At 41.4% G+C, this 21,940-nt stretch overlaps 1 protein-coding gene across 1 annotated transcript in view; it reads left to right on the forward strand.

Moving 5' to 3' along the window:
* Nucleotides 1–18,995, forward strand: part of LOC308609749 (putative helicase senataxin) — a 61,541-nt gene extending 42,546 nt beyond the window's left edge. Inside the window, exons 16-24 of the mRNA XM_081223460.1 lie at nt 712–783; nt 2,482–2,631; nt 3,807–3,914; nt 7,183–7,370; nt 7,992–8,084; nt 9,772–9,936; nt 13,393–13,491; nt 14,097–14,184; nt 18,179–18,995. Of these exons, the coding sequence (XP_081079586.1) occupies nt 712–783; nt 2,482–2,631; nt 3,807–3,914; nt 7,183–7,370; nt 7,992–8,084; nt 9,772–9,936; nt 13,393–13,491; nt 14,097–14,184; nt 18,179–18,931 (1,716 nt within the window). The 3' untranslated portion in view covers nt 18,932–18,995. The remainder of the gene's footprint in view (nt 1–711; nt 784–2,481; nt 2,632–3,806; nt 3,915–7,182; nt 7,371–7,991; nt 8,085–9,771; nt 9,937–13,392; nt 13,492–14,096; nt 14,185–18,178) is intronic.
* The last annotated feature ends 2,945 nt before the right edge of the window (nt 18,996–21,940 follow it).

Raw genomic sequence — 21,940 nt, forward strand, 5'->3', positions numbered from 1 at the left:
AGAATTTATCAAATTAGCACCTACTGATTGAAGCATGGGGTGCTGGTTGTCGGGTTGCTGGACAATGAGCTGATGTTTAAAAACAGACCACAAGAGAAAGCGAAATAGAGAAGTTTATTTTCACAGGTCTTGAGGGAGGTATAAGGCATGTCTCGTGGGGCATGACAGGCAGGTCAAGGGAGAGTGCAGACAGAGAGAGGCAGGCCCTGGCGCACATGTCATGATCAGAGTCCATGCGTGGAGTACTTTGGGGTTCCCAGGCTAGGGCTGGATTGGCCAATTTTAACTGAAAGAGCAGGGTTTTGGTAAGTAGCTTAGAGGGTCTCTTATCTAAAGGGCATATAAGGGGAAGGCACTGGATGGCAGAGGAGACTGTTGATCACAAGAGCTTATGTTGGCTGGTGGGCCGGTGACTCCACGGGCTGCCATCTAGGGCGTGCATGTGTGTGAAGGGGCCTAGTGTTAGTTTGGGGTCTCTGCAGGCTGCTTGGCCAAACAAAATGGATGCCAGGGCATCAGTACCATGGAGTAGCTTAGCTAAACTCTGACACACAGCAATACAGAAAGACTGGTATAGAGAAAACACACTGGGTGAATCAGTTTTTCATTGGTAAAGTACTGGCTCACCCTTTTGAAATGTGAGGCAGTCCATTGGAAAGCATTTTAAAATGCTTAATTTAATTTTAATGATGGCATTCTGATTTTTTCCAGAGGCAAGAATTAGATGAAAAAATGGCCAAAGTTTCACAAGAAAGGCAGGAGCTTTCTTCTAAAATTAAAGAGGTAAGTAGTTCACGTGTAGCACTTTACTGGTATTACTTTTTCTTTTTTAAAATTATGAAATAGTTCAGACAACCTGTGGTCTTTTCTCAATTACATTTAAAAATTTGGGGGAATTCCCTGGCTGTCCAGTGGTTAGGACTCTGCTTCCATTGCAGGGGGTGTGGGTGTGATTCCTGGTCAGGGAACTAGATCCCATGTGCTGCAACTAAGAGCCCGCATGCTACAACTAAAAGATCCCTCATGCTGCAACTAAAAGATCCCACACGCTGCCGGGAAGATCCCACATGCCACAACTAAGACCCAGCGTAGCCAAATAAATAAATAAATAAGTAACTATTTGAAGATACAGGAAAAAAAAAATACACATCTGAATTCAGGTAGAGTGACAGTGGCTGGGATGTGGCCCAAGAAATATAAGCACCTTTTTTCTCAGTTTTTGGCTGAAAGCATACACTCCTTTTACTTGTTTCTGATCACAAAAAATCCTTCTATAACATGTATAACTTTTCCCAGTTTTCTTTGGATATAAAAATATCAACTAACATTTATATTGGTCAAAGCTAGAATGAGCCAGGTGTGTACCCCATCACCAGCATGCAGCCCTTAATGAAATGAATTGGCGGTCAGGGAAAGAGAGGGTAATACTCAACCGGTAATGGTATTTGTATTTTTGAGCTGTGGTTTTCCTCTTGAATGTATTATTGACCTTCTCTGTGTGGCTAAATAAATATAATTGAACTTAATGTGTATTTCCACTAGCAGTTTGTTTATTTAAATCAAAAGTTATGTGGAAAGCTTTTTATTAAAACTTTAAGCTGAGCCCAAAATTAATCTTCCCACATTTAAGGATGAAGTCCATGTTTACCTGTATTATGGTTTTTGCCGCTGATCACATTGTTCTGTGGGCCATTAAATTAATTGTCCTTGGCAGTTTTACTCATTAGATAGCTGAGAGGAGAGGTATGTGACAGTTAACATGTGAGCACCAGAAGGCCACAGTTGCCACCCTCTCTTCACATACATGCCTTGGCCTCCATGGTTGAATCTATCACATGTTCAGGGATGATTCACGACAGCTTTTTCAGGAGGGGAGATAGGCTACCTGAATCTATGATGAGAGTACTAGTTTATTAATTTGAACACTGAATGATATGCATTGTGAGGTGTCATTCATACTGTTAGTCTCCATCACAGTTTATTCCATTATAGTCTGGACCAAGGTTGTTGGATTCCACTGTGGAACTAGAATGCTTGTCAGTTTCACAGGCGTTTTTGTTGGTACTATCCCTTATAAAAGAACAATATTACATACTTAAAAACTAACAGCAAAGTGTATGTTCAGGCTTAGTTCTGATCCTGGTTTTACTCAGATAATTGCTTCACAACTCAGTAGAATTACTTAATCTTTGCTTATTCTGATACCTTCCCTCATACGTCAGGCTGTAAGAATTGTAATCCACTTCGACCAAATTAAACCTGAATAAATTTTTCTTAATGTGCTTATTATTAACTCATGTTCTGAGATTAGACTCCACTGCAAAGTGTTCTTTCTGGTGGCTTCTGATTATCTTGAATGTTTCTTCTCTTTTCTAGGCTTGAGGTTCCTACCTAACATTTACTAGACATTATTCTGCCACATAATAAGTGTAGTTAAGAATTTATATACAACTGAATGTTGATGAACTTTTATTCTCTTAGGTTCAAGGATGCCCACAAAAGACACAGAACATCATCATCTTAGAGTCCCACATCATCTGCTGCACACTGAGCACGAGTGGTGGTTTGCTGCTCGAGGCTGCTTTCCGTGGGCAAGGGGGTGTCCCCTTTAGTTGTGTCATTGTTGATGAGGTCAGTAAGCAGTCGGCCATACAGCTTTGCTAGGAGTAAGGAGTAAGTCTTAGATGAAGAGTGGCTGCCGAGATGTTGACAAAGTGGTCTTTGCATCTGATTTTGACCTGCCATTACATATGTATTCTCTTATGTTGAAATACGCTGCTAATGACCCACCACGATGAAAATTGCTTTTTCAGTATCGGGACTGTAGTCTTAGAGATTCCTGATTGTTCTTCATAAAATCCCTCCCAAGGATTATTCTAGCTCCTGCTTGGGATATCTCTGGTTACCTTTTTTTTTTTTTTTTTTTGCGGTACGTGGCCCTCTCACTGTTGTGGCCTCTCCCGTTGTGGTGCACAGTCTCTGGACGCACAGGCTCAGCGGCCATGGCTCATGGGCCCAGCTGCTCCGCGGCATGTGGGATCTTCCCGGACCGGGGCACGAGCCCGTGTCCCCTGCATCGGCAGGCGGACTCTCAACCACTGCGCCACCAGGGAAGCCCTCTGGTGACCTTTTGAAGCATTTTTAATATAACTCTGGACAGCTCTGAGCCACCGTATTTTCAGCTAACATCTTTATTTCTACTTCATTCATTGAGCAAACATTTATTGGGTACCTACTGTTTGCCAGAATGTAGAGCCAGAAGACAAAAGAGATGGAAAATGAGGTACAGAGAACCCATCCAGGAGATCCAAGATCCAGTATTCACCAAAACGAAGGAATAGAAAAGGTGGAAGTGATGAAATAATTGAAGGAAATGCCATTGAATTGAAAAGAAGCTTGAGTCTTGCAACTGAAGCGGCCTACTGAGGAGCAAGGAAGAGAGAGGGGGTGGGGCACACAGACACACAGTCCCCCCAGGCATGTGCCCAGCAGGGACAAAGAAGACAAACTGGGGACATGACATGGCCCTTCTTGCTTATGGGCTGCTTCCCAGGTGGTAGTGGCACCTGAGTGGTGGCTGACTTCAAAACGTGTGTGGGTCTTTTTCCCCCGCTTCGGCATTTAGAATGTTTTTGTTGTTTTGTTTTCTAACCAAAGGAAGTTCTTATTTTTGATCTTTGGTGCAGAAGGAGAAAGTGTATGTTTCTGAATGGTTAGGACACTTGTGAATTGGATAGACTGTATATGGATAAATAAATAATAGAGATAATTCTGATTATGTCTCCATTCTGTACTCTCTTACCAAGGCCGGACAGTCTTGTGAAGTTGAAACTCTTACTCCACTCATACATCGTTGCAACAAGCTCATCCTTGTAGGAGATCCTAAGCAGCTCCCTCCCACAGTCATTTCTATGGTATGTTTTTTCACATTCGTGTTGCTTTAAAGTGGTAGGGGCTTGTTTGGGTTTTTTTTTTTTTTTTTGGGGGCGGCGGGGCGGTCTTTCTTGGATCATCATCTCTTATTTGCAAGGATAAATAGGGAATGGCTGAGAAAAGAGAACCACTGTTGAGAGCCTTCATAGTGAAAGTCTCCGGAAATGTTCCTTTGTTCATAATGTGCTTATGTGTGTGTGACAGGAGCAGTGTGAGTGTCACAGACCAGAAGTTTAGGAGGAGGATGTCCCATGTGCAGTGGGCTGTTCCTTTGGGAAAGGCAGTGTGCAGCTGTTCTAAGGGCTGTATCTGATTTATTTTAGTAACATAAACACCAAAACAATAATAAAAGAAAAACTTTAAAAGCAGGGAATAGAATCCAACCTCCTGATTTATCTTTCAATATGTGCAAATTTGAGGAAAACAGTATAAAGAGAAATTATTCTTACAGTAACGTTTTCAATTTTAGGATTCTGTATCCTATAGCACAGGAAAATGCCGGTGTCCCTCACATCCTCTGAAAGGGAAGGTGGTGAAAGGAAAGAGGTTGTGGGCTGTGCTTGTGGGAAGATGAGCACCAAAGTTGTGGTTCCCTTCACTTCGTTTCTTAAATCTCACTAAAGATGGCTCCTAGAAATGCACAGCAGAATCAGGATTCAGATGTTTTGGGTAATCTTCATAGGTCTAGATGACGGTTTTGAAGTTTAATGAAATTTGAGCATTTTACTGATACATAGATTATTTGTACAAATATAGAGTAGTGGCTGCATAAACTGTCCCAGAGAACAGACCATTTTCACAGCATTTCTGTTACGTTATGGAAAGAAAGCAGGTTTTTTTGGTTAGTATTGTTTTTGACTTTGGAATCATCAAAATGATAGTGCAGTTCTTTGACGTCTGAACACTCGTGCGTGACTGTTCAAGGGAGTAGCCTAGGAGCGCCCATGTCCCTGAGTGAAAACCTTGTCCATAGGACAGAGCTGCTGTGGGGGGTTCTGCTTGTGGAGACCTAGGAGGAGCCAGCTCTGCCCTGCATTCCTTGAATAGTTGCAGTATTTCAGAAACCTACTGATTTAACTTCCTGAAGGGCCTTAGCACGTGGTTAGTGAAAAGGGTTGTCGATAGGCCTCAACTTCACTGTCTCCTTTGGTGATTGATTAAAAACAGCAGAAATGAGAAAAATCCATTTGGGCTTTTCTTATTGTTGCAAAAATAATAGAGGCTTATTGAGAAGATTCAGAAAATAATTACAAAGTTAATTTTCTCAGCATGCCTTTCTAACCCTAGGGATAAGTACTATGAACAGTTTAGTGAGTATTTGAACAGTTTGTGGGCATGTGTGTGTTGACTTTTTTTCAGTCTGTGTTCATTGAGTGCCAGGCTAATTCAAGCACTGTTTTTAAGTTCTGGCGTCATGACAGTGACGAAAATTGACAAAAATCCCTGACCTCTGGCTTCCCTGGTGGCACAGTGGTTGAGAGTCCGCCTGCCGATGCAGGGGACACGGGTTCGTGTCCCAGTCCGGGAAGATCCCACAAGCCACGGAGCGGCTGAGCCATGACTGCTGAGGCTGCGTGTGCGGAGCCTGTGCTCCGCAGCGGGAGAGGCCACAACAGTGAGAGGCCCGCATACCACAAAGAGAAAAAAAATCCTCGCCCTCATGAAGCTGACATTCTAGTGGGTAACAGACAGTAAATAAGTTACTAGATTCAGAATGTCAGATGGCTATAGGGAATGTATAAATTTGTGTATATGTATGTAGGTTTTTTTTTTTTAATTTATGGCTGTGTTGGATCTTCGTTTCTGTGTGAGGGCTTTCTCTAGTTGTGGCAAGTGTGGGCCACTCCACATCACGGTGCGCGGGCCTTTCACTATCGCGGCCTCTCTTGTTGCGGAGCACAGGCTCCAGACGCGCAGGCTCAGTAATTGTGGCTCATGGGGCCAGCTGCTCCGTGGCATGTGGGATCTTCCCAGACCAGGGCTCGAACCCTTGGGTCCTGCATTGGCAGGCAGACTCTCAACCACTGTGCCACCAGGGAAGCCCTGTATGTAGGTTTTGACCTTGTTTAAAGGTGGAAGAATCAGTCTGTACCAAATTACCTTTTTTTCCAGTCAGTAAATAGATCAGGGATATATGTTCATGTCAAAACATAAAAATCTCCATCATTTTGTAGGATGGACTCAGTTTTTTTTTCTGGAAGTAGATGTGTTACCTCATATAAACCTCTTTCTTTTTTCACAGAGTGAAATAAATGAGGTTTTTTAGCTAACTTGAATAGATAAACTTTGGGGGGTATAGATGAAATTGCCAAATGTCTACTAAAAATATTCTCTTTAATTATACAAACCTATTTAATATCACATATGTAAATAATCACATATATAACTAATATAAATAAGAAGTAACGCCTGTTTTCTCCACTCTGATAGTTTGTGAAACAGGTTTATTAAAACTTTGCACATACATCTTCAACGCTCATATTGTCAACGTCACTCATAAAGATTGCATCATCCTAGTGGGTTTTCCAGAGCACATTTTTTGCTTCTAGATTATTTAAGACGTAATACTTTTTGAATCTTGATATGATGCTACCATTGAAAAGTATATCCCAAGGCACGACCGTGATAACATTAAGACAGTTTTCTTCGTTTGTCAATTAAGTCACTGTGTTTCAGATCACAGGTTTTGTAACCCTTTCTTGGATTTATGAAATCAACTTAGTTGCCTGTGTCCTCCACTAGAATGTAAGCTCTGTGACATTTGATCTTCACTGTAGACTGTCAGCACCCCAAATTTTAGCTGCTTGGTATATGATGGATGGATGAAGAAAGTGGTCTTTCAGAGGCTTATTTACAATGGCATTCATTATTTCTAGTTGTGATAGCATAGCCCAGAAATAATTGTTAAAATCTGGGTTACAGTTCTTTGCTGCTTTTATCATTGATTCTTTCAGGTGACCCCTGTTAGCACCTATAAAATAGCGACAGTTGTGGTCATTCACAAGATCACATCTCGTTCATAAGCAGTATGTGGGTTTTCTAAATAAGGGGAAAATACCTTAACTTTTGTAGTCAAGCTACATGGCTTTTCTAGGGCTGGAGTCGGAAATATCTTCTCTCTCTGAATCTTTGGTTGTTGGTAATACCTTGTACATTTGAGAGCTCAGTGATTGTTTTGTTTTTTTTTTTAATAGTGGGAAAAGTACACATGAATTCTTGCAGATTATTGTTTTGTTTTCCTCCTTTCAGAAGGCCCAGGAGTATGGCTATGACCAGTCGATGATGGCCCGCTTCTACAACCTTCTGGAAGAGAACGTGGAGCACAACGTGATTGGCAGGCTGCCTGTCTTACAGCTCACCATTCAGTACAGGATGCACCCAGACATATGTCTCTTCCCTTCTAATTACATTTATAACAGGAACTTGAAAACAAATAGGTGAGCTCTGTTCATTGCATGTTCACCTGTTTTATTTGTAGGTTTGGCTGCTTAGGAAGAATAGCTCTTTTGTTGTGCTTTTAGGTCTTGTTATTAAAAACACAAAGGTTTAATAATTTTAATTACAAAAGTCCTATTGATTGTAGCAAATGCAGATAAATGAAAAGAAAGGGATAAACCCAACCCCTATTGATACTACCCAGAAGTAATCACTGGTAACATTTTGTTATATCTACTTCCAGTCCTTGTACTATGCACATCTTTTTTTTTTTACTTTTTCTCCTTTTTTTGGAGGAAAAAAGCACACCATGCTCTACATAGTATACTGTAGCATGCATTTTTCACTTACTGTATTATGAGTAACTTTCCAATCATGATTGTTATATTTTAATTTACATGGGTCATTCTCCCTAGTACTAGAATAGAAATGAAATTCACCTGCTACCTCTCACTAAAATATGTTATTTACAAGTATTTAATTTTACTTAAAAAGAAGGTCCTTCTTGTCCTCTTAACTTTCCCTTGCTCTCTTCCACAGAAAGAACAAATAGTAATAATAATTCTAAAACATTTTCTCTTGTAATTTGACTTGCATTCTAAATGGTGGCTGCTCTTTTGTAGAATGACAGAGACCATTCGGTGTTCATCTGACTGGCCATTTCAACCCTACCTCGTGTTTGATGTTGAAGATGGTTCAGAAAAGCGGGATAATGAGTAAGTTCTCCTTTTTCTTCAGTCCCCACTGATGGTCCCAGAATTTTTGTATTGTTTCTGTTCATATTTAAATTCAAAATACTTTCCATATAAATCTCTCTGCCTAGTGCCAGTGCACAATCATTTTCTTTTAGCTGGGTTGATAACTTCACCTTTTCAATCATAAATTACTGATGTCTTTATATATTTCAGTCTTGATTTTTTTTTTCTTAACTGGGTAATGGGGGTTATGTTACCTAAAATGCGGTCAGCACTTCAGTAGATCCATGCTGAGATCCCAGCTGTGAGTAAAACAGACGTGGCCCCAGTGCAAGGCTGCTGTGGTCCAACAGGCGAGACAGACATTAACCAGGCCATCACCGTGGTGATTAATGGTTCCAGTTGGGTTAAGTATTGTGACGGATAAGTACAGATACAGTTGAATCAAGGTGTGAGGCAGAGGGTGGACAATACTTCCAGCATGTTGGATTGTGAATCAGGTGGTTTGTGAATGACAGCACAAAAGGAGCAGTGGTTGCTAATTAGCAAGCACCTCAGAGGAGCCGGGGCTTCTTGTGAGAGAATAAAGGAGGAGGAGCCCGGAGGCTGCATTTGTTAGCACAGATAGAAATGCCACCCCTGCATCATGACGTATGAAGAAATAGAAATTCCACCTCTGTGTCAAGAGAGAGCTGCAAAGCAAGTGGTGTCCTCCATGAGAATAAGATATTAGTTAATATTGGTGGAAGGAGGGGCCCCTCAGTGAAGAAGTCAGAAATACGGAGCAGTTGGCTGGGGGGTTGCTATTCCAGAGGGACTGTGGAAGTTGTAGTGGGGTCTGTTGGAATGGAGCAGGGGATTGAGAGTTTACCGCATAAGTATTATGGAGATGGATGGTCACGGGAAGAGAGTTGGCCTGAGAGGTGACCAAATAAAGCTTTCAGGTATGGAAAAGAAAGCTAGCTGACTGGCTTGTCCGTATAGTAAGTCTTGAAATTAGAATAGTGAATATTTAAGGCTTTAAAGTGAGACAGATAAGGTAGCCTCGGGAATAAAGTTGCGCGTGCAGGGCATCCCCCAGTGTGCACACATGTTGCATTTGGTATGGTGATGAGGGAACGCATTGTAGTTCAGGAGATGAGTTGGGAGTGCAGGATGAGGCCAGCAAGGACAGAGGACGTGATCCTGCTGTAGGGCCCCGTGTTTGTTCATCTCTGGGAGCCGGGTCACATTTAGTCCGTGTGGCTGCCATCCTCTCGGTCATGTGGTGCATGATCTGCATGACCTGTGGTGGGGAATGCAGGAAGGTAGTACATCTGAAGCACTTTTCTCAGTGTGGGGAAGATAGTCAATCCTTAATGTTAGCTATTCATTAGTCATATCTTCATTATTATTATGAATACTTTCGTTCTCACTGTGGCTATCCCTGTTTTAATAAGTGGAGAAACTGGTGCCTTAACATCACGTAACTCGAACCACTTTTCTCTCCTACAACTTTGTGTTTCACTGGGCAGTTATTTTTATATTTATTCATATGTACAATATTAATGGTCATTATAACAGCCTCTTTGAATCACTGCTGACTGAATAAAGATGAAACCTACCTATGTACCCTTTACTGTAGTGGAAAACAAAGTGGAACTTAACTTAGCAATTGGGCTGCTATTAGTTTTGATGTGTTGTATTTTTTTGTTTTCATCTTATTTAGCTCATATGTAAATGTTCAAGAAATAAAACTGGTAATGGAAATAATTAAACTTATGAAAGACAGAAGAAGGGATGTTACTTTCCGAAACATTGGCATAATAACCCATTACAAGGCTCAGAAGACGATGATTCAGAAGGATTTGGACAAAGAGTTTGATAGAAAAGGGTGAGGCATCTCTATTTTTACAGAGATTTTGAGTTTTTCTGTTGAATTAAAAAGAAGAAAGAGGGGATAGAAGGAAAGAAGCAAAGGAAACTTAACTCTAGGGAGTGGTCTTAGACCCTGGTAGTATAGAACAAGGAGACTAGGACCCTGGCTCCATAGACTTGTGCTGGGAGGGAGTGTGGTTACACGTGTCGCCCCTGCAGATGGAGTGCCTCCTGCCAGTTCAAATGTCATCACCGTTACACTTGACAATGGAAGTGACTGAGAAATTCTTCAGGCCTTTACCTTTAGTTGGATGACTTGTTATCTGAATTCTAACTCTACTGAGAATCATGTATTCACATTTTCCCTTACAATAAATTATTTAACCCTTTTAGTGCCTTCATGTATAGGGTGAAGATCATGTTTTTGTCTCCTTTATACCTCAACAGTAAAATAAAAAAATTAAATATTAGAAATCCATTAACTCAAAAGTTTCTGCACCTAGAAGCACACAAAGTACCAAAATTGACTCTAGGAAAAGCCAGAAACTTTGGATAGACCTATTAAATGTAAAAAGAGTGAGTTAGTAATCACTTTCCAACAGAGAAAAACAGAGGATCAGGCTTCACAGGTGAATTCTGTCCAACATTAAGAATTAGCACCTGTCCTATGCAAATGCTTCCAAAAAATAGAAGGGAACACTTTCTAACTCATTTTATGGGGCCATTATTACCCTGATACCAAAGCCATGGAGACATCACCAGAAAAGAAAACTATGGACCAATATCCTTTATGAATATGGATGCAGAAGTTCTCAACAAAATAATGGCAGCTGAACTCAGCAGCATATTAAAAGGATTATTTACCACAGCCAAGTGGAATTTATCTCAGGAATGCAAGGTTGGTTCAACATATGAAAATCAGTCAGTGTGATATACCGTATTAAAGGGGGAAACCCCACATGATGGTGATCATCTGAATAAATGTGGAAAAGACATGTGACTGAATGCAGTAACCTTTCATGATAAAGATACTCAACAAACTAGGAAGAGAAGGGAACTTCCTCAACCTAATAAAGAGCATCTATGAAAAACCCACAGCTAACACATCATACTTGATGCTAAGATTGAAAGCTTTCCCCCTATGATGAGGAAGGATGCCACTCTCTACTCTCTCTACTTGCACTACTTCTGTGCAGCACTGTATTAGAAGTTCTATGCAGAGCAATTAAGCAAGAAAAGGAAATAAATGGCATCCATATTGGAAAAGAAGAAGTAAAAGTGTCTCCTTACAAATGGCATAATCTGGGACTTGCATGGTGGTCCAGTGGTTAAGACACCATGCTTCCACCGCAGGGGGCATGGGTTTGATCCCTGGTCAGGGAACTAAGATCCTGCATGCTGTGTGGCCACAAAAAATCCAAAAACAAACAAACAAACAAAAAAACACACGCAAAAAGCTAACAACAACAACAACAAAAAACAAACGGCATACTCTTACATCTAGAAAAACCTAAAAAAATCTATGCAAACTACTGGTCCTTATAAACAAGTTCAGCAGAGTTGTAAGGTACAAGATCAGTATACAAAAATCAGTTGTATTTCTTTACACTCTAGAGAAGTCTGAAAAGGAAAATTTCTTAAAATTCCATTTACACTAGCATCATAAAGAACAAAATACTTCGGAGTAAATGTAACCAAAGAAGTGTGAGCTCATACACAGGAGGACAAAACGTTGTTGAAAGAATTTAAAGTACTAGATAAATGTAAAGACATTTCATGTCCATGGATCGGAAGACTTAATATTGTTAAGATGGCACCATTCCCCAGGTTGATCTACAGATTCATTGTTACCTCTGTCAAAATTCCAGCTACCTTCTTTTACAGAAATGGACAAGCTTATTCTAAAATTCACATGGAAGTGCAAGAGACCCTAAATAGCTTGACAGAGAACAGTGTTGGAGGGCTCACACTTCCCTCTTTCAAAATTTACTACAAAGCTATCAACACTGGTACTGTCATAAGGGTAGACATATATAGACCAATAGAATAGAAGTGAGATTCCAGAAATCAGTCCATACATTCATGGCCAGTTGATACTCAACAAGGGTGCCAAGCCTACTCATTGGGGAAATAATAGTTTTTCAACAAATGGTGCTGGAATAACTGGATATCCACCCGCAAAAGAATGAATTTAGACCCCTGTCTCACACTGTATAGAGTAATTAACTCAAAATGAATGAGTGCTCTGAGTCTAAGAGACAAAACTATAAAACTTACAAGGAAACAAAGGTAAATTTATATGACCTCAGATTAGGCAACAGATTCTTAGATATGATACCCAGGCACCAGTAACCAAAGGAGAAGTAAATTGGCCTTCATAAAAATTAAAAACTTATGTGTTTCAAAGGACACACTATCAAAAGAGTGAAAAGACAACACACAGAGTGGGAGAAAATACTTGCAAAATATTTATCTGACAAGTCATATCCAGCATATATAAAGAACTCATACAACTTAATAAAATGATAATCTAACTTTTTAAGCGGGCAACGGATGTGAAGAGCATTTCTCAAAAGAAGATAAACAGAAATCCAACAGGCACATGAAAAGCTGCTCCACATCATTTGTCATGAGGGAAATGCAGATCAAAACCACAGTGAGGAGATATCATTTCACACCCACCAAGATGACTATCATTACAAAAAAAAAAAAAAAAACAATAACAAGTTTTGGAAGGGATGTGGAGAAATTAGAATACTTACACATTGCTGATGAGAAACTGCAGAAAACAGTTTGGCAGTTCCTCCTAAAGTTGAACATAGAATTACCACGTGACCCAGCAATTCCACTCCTAGGTACATACCTGAAAGAATTGAGAAAGGGTTCACACAAAAGCTTGTACATGAATGTTCGTAGCAGCATTATTCATGATAGTCAAAAAGTGGAAACAACCCAAATGTCCCAAAATGGTACATAGGTAAGAAGTAAATTGTGTATCTGTACAAGCGAATAGTCAGTCGTGGAAGGAATGAAGTACTGTTACCAGTCTACGACACGGATGAACCTTGAAAACATTATGCTAGGTGAAGGAAGCCCAACACAAAAGGTCCCATATTTTATGATTCCATTTATATGAAATTTCCCATGTAGAAAAGTCCATAGAGACAGACAGTAGATTAGTGGTTGCCAGGGCCTGGGGAGGGGGAGATAGAGACTGATGGCTGATAGGCACAGGGCTTCTCTCCTGGGTGATGGACATGCTATGAAATTAGATAGCGGTGATGACTGCACACTGTAGTGAATGGACTCAACACCACCAAATGGTGTGCTTTAAAATGGTGAATTCTGTGTTATGTGAATTCTACTCCAGTTTTAAAAGATAGCACTACAAAAGTAAGAAATACTACTGTATAAATATGTATATTTAATAATTATCTTTTTTCAGCAAATATGTTTCTCTCTTCGTAAATAGGCCAGCAGAAGTAGATACCGTGGATGCCTTCCAGGGTCGTGAGAAAGACTGTATTATTGTTACATGTGTCAGAGCAAATGCCATGCAAGGCTCAATTGGGTGGGTAACTGTCATCATTGATTCTTTGCTTGTTTATGATCCAGAGTTAGATCTTTTTAATCACTGTTAGAGAATACCATCATTTGCTCTATTTTCTTATATAAAAAATTGAGTAATATCATGAAGGTTTCTTTTTTAAGTTGTGAAGTTGATCCACTGTTAGGTCTGCTTCTCTTGGTACCTTGTGTATTAACCCATGTCACAGTGTGAATCTGTTGTTTCACTTGATAAGAGTGAAACAGATTATTGAATCCAGTATATTTTGCAGGGGCATGCTCCTCTCCATGGTATGTGTCATAATTGATCTACTATCATATTTTTAGGATCTTTGAAGGCTTAAAAATCATACCATTAAAATTTCCAATATCTCATCCAAGTCAAAATAGGAAATCGACAGACAGATGCATCACTTTGAAGGAAAGCACTGGGCCTCTTGTTTGTTTGCTGTCCTTAATGGGAATTGCTTCTGTGTCGGATCCTGCACCACGAGCTTAAAGCAGGAGCCCAAGAAAAGCTGTCTGAAATGCCTGTGTCTCACCTACACTGACATGCCGAGTCTTTCTGAAGAAAGAAGTAACTCTTTTTTTTTTCCTTCTATTGCTTAGGTTTCTGGCAAGTTTGCAGAGATTGAATGTCACCATCACACGAGCCAAGTACAGCCTCTTCATCCTGGGACATTTGAGGACCCTGATGGTAGGTACATTCTAGAGGACCGGGGAACTCCAGAGTTTGCTCATGATGACTGATACCGGGTTGAGGTTTTGTTTTTATTTTTCATCAAAGTGGAAATGATTTTGAGGCTACAAACAATAATGAGCCTCTTCCCACTGGTTGTTTTGTCCTCCAGCAGCTTCTTCCTGGGAGCTTTTATAATGCCTAAACCGCTCACCCTTTCTTAGCCCAAGACCCAGGTATCCGTAGTGTACTCTCAAGATGAGCTTTAAAAAAATTGTATCTACATTGTAGAATTGTTAAGAAGACATGTAAACCCATATATGTAAAGTGCTAGAAGATTGGTTAGCACTTAGTAAACACTCAGTAAATGTGGCTATTAGCCTAGCTTAATGCCAGAGAGAGGGGGAATTTGCAGGAAAGTGCTTGGATCTTCATTTCTGTCTTGGCACTTAGAGCAGCACTGCTTGCTGTTTCCCTTGAGGGGTGAGTGGCATCAGAGCTCATCCATGCGTACAGATACTCCTGTAGAAGGAGGGGCAAGTTTACATGTGTAGTCGACAAATAGTAATAGTACAGCTTAATTTGGTGAACCACAGCTAGATAAAGCATGTATTTGCCTGCCTCATTAGGTGTAATAACTCAGTTTCTCTAATTTCTGTATTTAACAGAGTCATTGTTTTATCTCAGGAGAGGTGCCAACTCAGTAGGATTTTCCCCTGTTTTGGTTAGTTCCACCAGAGGGCGCCCAAATACAGTCTTTCTCATTCAGCTCTTACCTAGATTTGTGGTCTTCAACCTTTGTTGTTTGTGTACCCCCTTGAAAGAATGTTTAAAAGCTGTGTATCCTCCGCTTTTAAGTTTATATTGAAAGTGTTTCATCGTTAAGTGTTGATAAAGATTTTGTTTCTAATGTATTGTAAATATTTGACATTTTAAAAGAAAGCTATTAAAAATAAATCCATTATGCCACTCTTAAATATATCCAGTGGAATAGAGAGCAGTGCTATTCTTTCTGCTCTTTAAAATTGAATTGCCATTTATACTGTTTAGGATAAAATTCAGTGGGGGTAGTTTATATATTTTCATAATTAAAAGGCTTTCTGTTAATATGACTATTAGGCTTTTCTGCCACAAAATCTTTACATGTAAATTTGAAAATTTAAAGAATTGGTTTTCATAACGATTTGGGGAAACTGTGTGAAGGGTGTGTGGAACCTCTGGACTGTTTTGGTAACTTCCTATGAATGTATAGTTACCTCGAAGAGTTTTTTTAAAAAAATATATTTTCCTGTGACCATAAGGATCTGAGTATTAACAAATGATATCTTGTCAGTTGAGTAACATATTAACAATTACTCTTTTCACACAGTTGAATTTTGATAATGTTCAAACCCGAAAAGTAAAATGTTTATAGAGTTGTGTCTCTTAGATGCCCTGATTGCAGGAGCCTTCATGGGCACCCCTCTGTTTACCACCCCCTCTATTTGACACCCAGGCATGTTTACCTCCCCTAGCTGTGTGCCCTGTGGTCAGATTTGGGACAGGTGAGACTTGTGGTTGTGAAGGATGGAGTGGAAGGGCAGAAAAGCCCCAGGAGGACATAGGGAACTGGGGTTTGGAAGCTGAGGTTTGGAAATTGATTCCCAGAAAACGTGCTCACATCCCCCCGAGTAAGTCTCTGTGAGCCCCAGAGTCACCGTCACGCAGATTTGAAGACCACTGACGTCTAGCTGCAGTATAGACGTTATTATCTTCACTCTGGGAAGCCAGTGTGGCAAAAAGAGACCGACAGAACAGAGTAGAAAAACTTCCAGTTTATCATTTGGACTTCGCAATCCAACTTGCGTATTTGTCCTTGGGCTTCCCCCTTCCCTAGCCTCTTTTTTTTTTTTTTTTGGTTTTTCAGCCAAGTTTCCCTTATGGAGATAGAATCAGTGATTAAGGCACTCGGTTTCCTCTGAGAAATCAAGACTAATAGCCCCTTCTCAGAACTGTTTTTGTGATCTAGGGATTGGATTAAACAGCAAGTTTAGGTGCAGTAGAATTGGCAGAAATAGCAGCAAGGCCATCTGCTTTACATCTGCTTTCCAGCCACAGGGTAGGACTCTCAAGAGCTCTCCTGAGTCAGGGAGATCTGAGCCTGGTGCTTACATGCACCTTCCTGATGCATGCGGTCACCGTACCGTGCACTTGATTTACGTGACTTACTTTAAAAGGCCCTGTGAGGTCTGCATTGCCACCATAGTTTATCAAATCCAAGAAGCCAATAGTTATATAATGTGCGTCATTATTTTATGCTCCACTATTGAACTGTGACACTTTATTTTCACTTAGAATTTTTGTCTTATAGTGACTGAAAGAACTCTTTTAGACTTTAGACAGATTTTTATTGGGTTGGCCAGAAGGTTCATTTGTTTCTTTTCTGTAGCATCTGAATGAACTTTTTGGCCAACCCAGTGTCATATCACTCTTGTTCATACCTAGGAAAAACAGCAAAATAGGTAGACTAAGATACCCCTGAAAGCATCTCACTCTCAGACTAACACTCTGGTCGTCCCCATTCACCATCCCATGTACCCTTGCTGATGCTCGAACCATTCCCTGTGCAGTCAGAGGCATGTCATGAGAGGGCCCCACTGTGGTCCCGGGGTTTTTTCCAACTTCTGATCTCCATTCTCCAAGTTGTAGTGCTGGTACTTTCTTGTCTTATCAGAGGATGTCTGTGGAAAGATTTTTCAGGCAAGAGCCAGGACTCATTCTTTGTAGAAGTGGTTTGTTGACTAAAAGTCAAGCGGTTGTAGTCGCCCAGCCATGAATTCCTCCAGGATTACATACATGGAAACTGCTGTCTGGCCTAGAGGCACCCTAAAGTCAGAAATGGTAAAATGTGAAAATAAAGTGCATTTTATTTATTTTATTTTATTTCAACGCACATTTTAGAGTCATTTAAATAAAATACTATTCATACCTTACAGTGAGGAAACAGGCTCAGAGAGGTCAAGTGATTTGACCAAGGTCACACAGCAGGTCAGTACTATGTATGCAGCTTCACTGCTATACCCTTACCCACCTTCATGAATAGTGCAGGAGCCCCCATGAGGGGAGCTATCCTTTCCTTCTCTTTCCTTCAGTCTCTGTCTTTTTTTCCTCCCTCATACTCTCTCTTTCTTCTGTCTAAAGAGGCCCAAGTTCTGATGGTTGTAAAGAAGCAATTTATTGCTGAGGAAACTCTAAAAGGAAGAGAGGAGAGATGCGTGAGTTGGGTTTTTGTTTTGTTTTTCCGTTTAGATGTGCTTTTCATAATTTAAGCTCTTCTAGAAAAGAGACACAAGTGAGACGACATCTTTGGAATAGTTATCTCAGCAGATTAAGATGGTTTAGCCCTTGGGAGTTTGGGAAGCCTTTGGGAATTTGATGCAAGCTGTGGTCCTCTTTCTAGAACAGTCAGCATGCACTCAAGAGTTAGAGCTTTCTGAAACCAAGCCTTCCTCTTCCAGAATGTTAGCCTTGGCCGGAGACAGGCAAGACTCTAGGGTCAGCAGTGTCAAAGGGAACTTGGTGGGATGACGGAGCCCTTCTGTGTCTGTGTTGTCCAGGATACTAACCCTAGTCACATGTGTCTGCTGAGCACTTGAAATGTGGCTGGTGCAACTGAGGAAATGAATTTTTAATTTTATTTAATTGAAGATTAAAGAGCTACATGAGGCTACTGGCAGTTGGTACAGATTTGCATGACAGCTAATTCACCACGTGGCCTGAGTATCAGTGGTAAAATGATGGAAGTACTTTCTTAGAAGTGGTTCCCAGTGTTCTGTTCTAGCAGCATGGCTTTATAGTTTTGTATTCGACCTTATTTTTCCTTTCAGCCTTGTCTGAAAAGTAATGGATTCTTGAGAATCTGTTCACGAAAGTATACTTACTATTTGTTCAGAAGTGAAAGCTGGAACCTCTGCTTCCCAAGCATATGAGTGTTTCTTTGGGATTTAATTTTCTTCCTTCTCTTTGTTTCAAGGAAAACCAGCATTGGAACCACCTGATTCAGGATGCGCAGAAGCGTGGTGCCATTATTAAGACTTGCAACAAAAACTATAGACACGATGCAATGAAGATTCTGAAACGCAGGCCCGTACTGCAGAGAAGTCTGACTCACCCTCCTGCTATCACCCCAGAGGTGTCCAGACCCCAGGGCAGAGTGCCCAGCAACAAGCTAGACAGTGAATTTGCCAAGATGTCTCTTGCTTCTTCCCTGTACCCCTCACCCTCTGAGTCCAAAGAAGCCACTGTCACTGTTACTGCAAAGGACCCTGAAAGGCCACCCCTTCAGGACTGGCTTCGGGACCCACGACTGCTTAGGAGGATGGGCTTGGGCTGTGAAGCCAAAGGGAAGTGCCTCTGTGAGCTGCAGCCCTCGAGCCCCCGGTATCCTGGAGCAACGCCTCCCTCTGGAGAGCCAGGCTCCCCCGGAAGTCACCAGGATGTGACCAGTATCAGGCAGCAGGCCCCCGCCAAGGGAGCTGCTGTGAACAACCACAGACCTCATATGCAGTGTGATCCTCCAGCTGCTAGTACCAATACTTCCACGAGTGAGAGAAGATGTGCCCAGGAAGGGGAGGCACTCAGCCACAGGAGGGAGACCAGGGCCTTCACCAAGGGGGATCAGGAGAGGCGTGGCTCTCTGAGCCACCACACAAAGAGGAACTCAGGCTGGGACGAGAGGGGACTGGAGGAGGAGGACAGTAGCTTGAAGAAGAGGAAGCTTTTGTAGTGGAGCCAAATGAGACTGTCAGCCACAAGCATTACTGCACATTTCAGATGACCAGCTAGTAGGACTGTCCAGATAAGATTATTTTTTTTTCCTTAAAGGAGTTTGTGTGCTGTTGGAAAACAGAAAATGTATCCTAACACATGGGCCTCTTGGTCATCTTCAGTACATTTTGTCAGTTGCAAAAGCTTTCAGAAGGCATTTGTGTATCAGTAATAATGTCCTTGAAGTCGAAGACTTAAAATGTTGATCTCTTGTTCTTCTGTAGGAAAGGTCAGACTGGAGGATTTTAAGAGGATGCTGTAAAAGTTGGAATGTATATTTGTATAGCAAATAACAGAATCCTCTTAAAATTTAATCTGGTAGACAGCTTTTCTTTCCCCTGCTTAAAATGTTAATCATTTTCAACGGAACCAACCTTATATTTAAAAAAAAAAAAGATGGGAGCAGGGCAGTTCCTTTCAGAGATTGTTGTAGCAAACAGACGTTTTTAACAGCCCAGGTGGCCTGAGAGAAGTGAGTCAATGCGTTGGGTCAGAGTCCTGTTAAACCAACTGGAGTGTCCTGGGCAAGACCCTGGGAAGCAGAGCTCTGTTAGGTGAAGTTCCACTCCTGCACCTTTTTAGACGAGGCACCTTGGCACAGGATGTTACATTTCTGTGATGAGTTTGTCTGCCCATTGTAGTCAGCACGTAGTTCTCTAGCTAAAATTCTCATTCTTCGTGAGATAGAAGAATGTGAAATGAAAGAATAATTCTTGAAATGTCATTCAGATCCCCCCAGCATATTGTGAATTTCCTGCAACTGGTGGGTTACAAATCCAGTGGTTGCCAAGTATTGGAGCAGTGCTGGGGTGGCTTGTGGAAGCCTGGGGATCACCAAGAGAATCCAACTCATGAAAATCTGGATGTTTAACATCTTCCCAAGGGATACTGGTCACCAGGCAGCTTGAGAACCAGTTAGGGCAGACCAGATACAATATTTTAGGCAGGAGAGAAACATCCTCTAAAAAGCGAAGGATGGGAGAGGAGTGCAAATGCTTGGGAGTTGAGAACAGGGAGAGAGTTGACAGATTGCCTGTCATCCTTGGAAACCATCGTAAGTGACGCAAATACACCGCTGTGGTGGAAGATCTGGTTAGAGGGGTTGTGCTTCTGTGAAAGGAGGTGGCCATGGTGGGTGGTGATTTGAGAGACTTGATGGAGGGCAGGGCTGCCTAATGTCAAAGTCCAGTTTTCCAAGCGCACACACACTGATGTTGAGGTATCACAGACTGAGAATCTGTGTTAGTAACAGTTGACCATTGTTTGAACTAGCGGTTTGTAGTGAATGCTTTGCAGCCCTAGTTAATTTGGGGGAGAAAGCATGCATTCCTGAAGACGAATGTGCACCATTTGAAACTTTTTCAGTCATCTGCTTTTTAAGCAAAAAGGGCTTTGTGTTCATCAGGAATTCTACTGAAGCAGGTTATTAAGAGCTTTCAAAAAAAAACATTTGGTTGCCAAAGGTTTAAGCATGCTACTTCTTTGTTACCCTTGTCCCTCCCTCTGGTTTCCAGACCTCTGCTGATGGGATTGAACACTCCTGTCACTCGGGGAGCACGTGCTCTGTCCCCACAGTTAGCCCCTGCTCCCTGTTGACAGAGGCGGGCTGAGCCCCACTCTGGGTAGGGGCTTCGTAAGCTTCCTGCCTGGCCTTTGGCAAGAAAGCTCATTGTTTCTTTAAGTTTACTTTCCTGCTATCTTGGTAAAATGCTTCATTTAGCAGACACTTGCAGTGACAATGTAGAGAATCTAAAACCTGTAAGCTTAGAGAAGAGGCATGCTGGAAAGAGCTGGGGTCAGGAACTTCTCCCACTCCGCTCACACAACACGTGAAGTAAGTGCTCCCCACCGTACGTACTTTGCTGCCCCACCCAAACGATGTTATTTCCAGTTAAGTTTGGTGCCTGTTCTCACACGTTGTGTTCACTTTTGGTCCACCTTCCACCTGGTCTGGCAACGTGAGAATTAGTGCATCATCTCTGGTAATGAGCAAGCCTGTGTCCTGACAGCCTCTCCCAGCAGGAAACAGTCATACCTGACATTGCATTGGAATCGATTGGTGGTTCCTGTTGATGTATGTATTTGCATGAAGCATTTCATATGTACAGTGTGGCCTTTCCTGATGTGGCTGTCATAGCAGTGTTGTTGATTGGTGGTTAACCTTACTGCAGGTGAAAAATGCAGCTGTTAGTTTCGTCCTTGCCCTGGCGTTAAAGAAAGTGGCCTTCTTTCAGTCTTAGTTCTTTGAACATGCATATATTGTACTTAAAAATTTGTTTTGCTTCTTTGTATATAATTTGCTTTGGATTTACTATGCATAGTTTATTGAATTTTTGTTTTCATGTATTATCAGGAGGAAATTTGATAAGTACATGTGATTAACCTCCTGCAAATGAGTTTTACAACAAAATTGTACTAAACTATTTTCTAAAGTTAGTTGTACAGATTGATAATTTTTTTGCTGTAGTTTTGATTTGTTCTATGCTCTGAATTCCTAGCTGGGATTTGGCAAGCAATAGCCCTGTTGTCTTTGTTAAAACCTGAACATTAAGGGAAAATGGCAGAATTAAAAGTGGAAACAAGAAAACTGACGTGGTTTAGGAGTTATGTGTTTTTGAATGAAGGTTCAAGGTACTTCCCAGATACTCCATTTAGTCTGCCATTAGATTTATTTTATGCCACAGTTATCTGGTGGGGATTTGTTTTATTCAGGTTTCTCATCCAGTCCACAACCCCAGCTCTCCTTGCTTCTCAGCTGTTCTTGGAATCTTACCCGTAAGGTTGCAGGGTGCACTGTGGCTAGTTGTGGTGTCAGTTACACGTTGACGTTTGGTCCAGAAACGCACGCTCACCTCCAGGCTAAGATTGGGGAGCGGGTGAGAGAGGAGGGATGGATGAACAGTGACCCACGAAAGGAGCTCCCGGGGCGCCAATGGGGGCGCAGGGAATAGATGGCCAAGTTGGGGGT

This window comes from Mesoplodon bidens (genome assembly GCF_964165515.1).
Source record: "Mesoplodon bidens genome assembly, chromosome: Y".
Lineage (NCBI taxonomy): Eukaryota > Metazoa > Chordata > Mammalia > Artiodactyla > Ziphiidae > Mesoplodon > Mesoplodon bidens.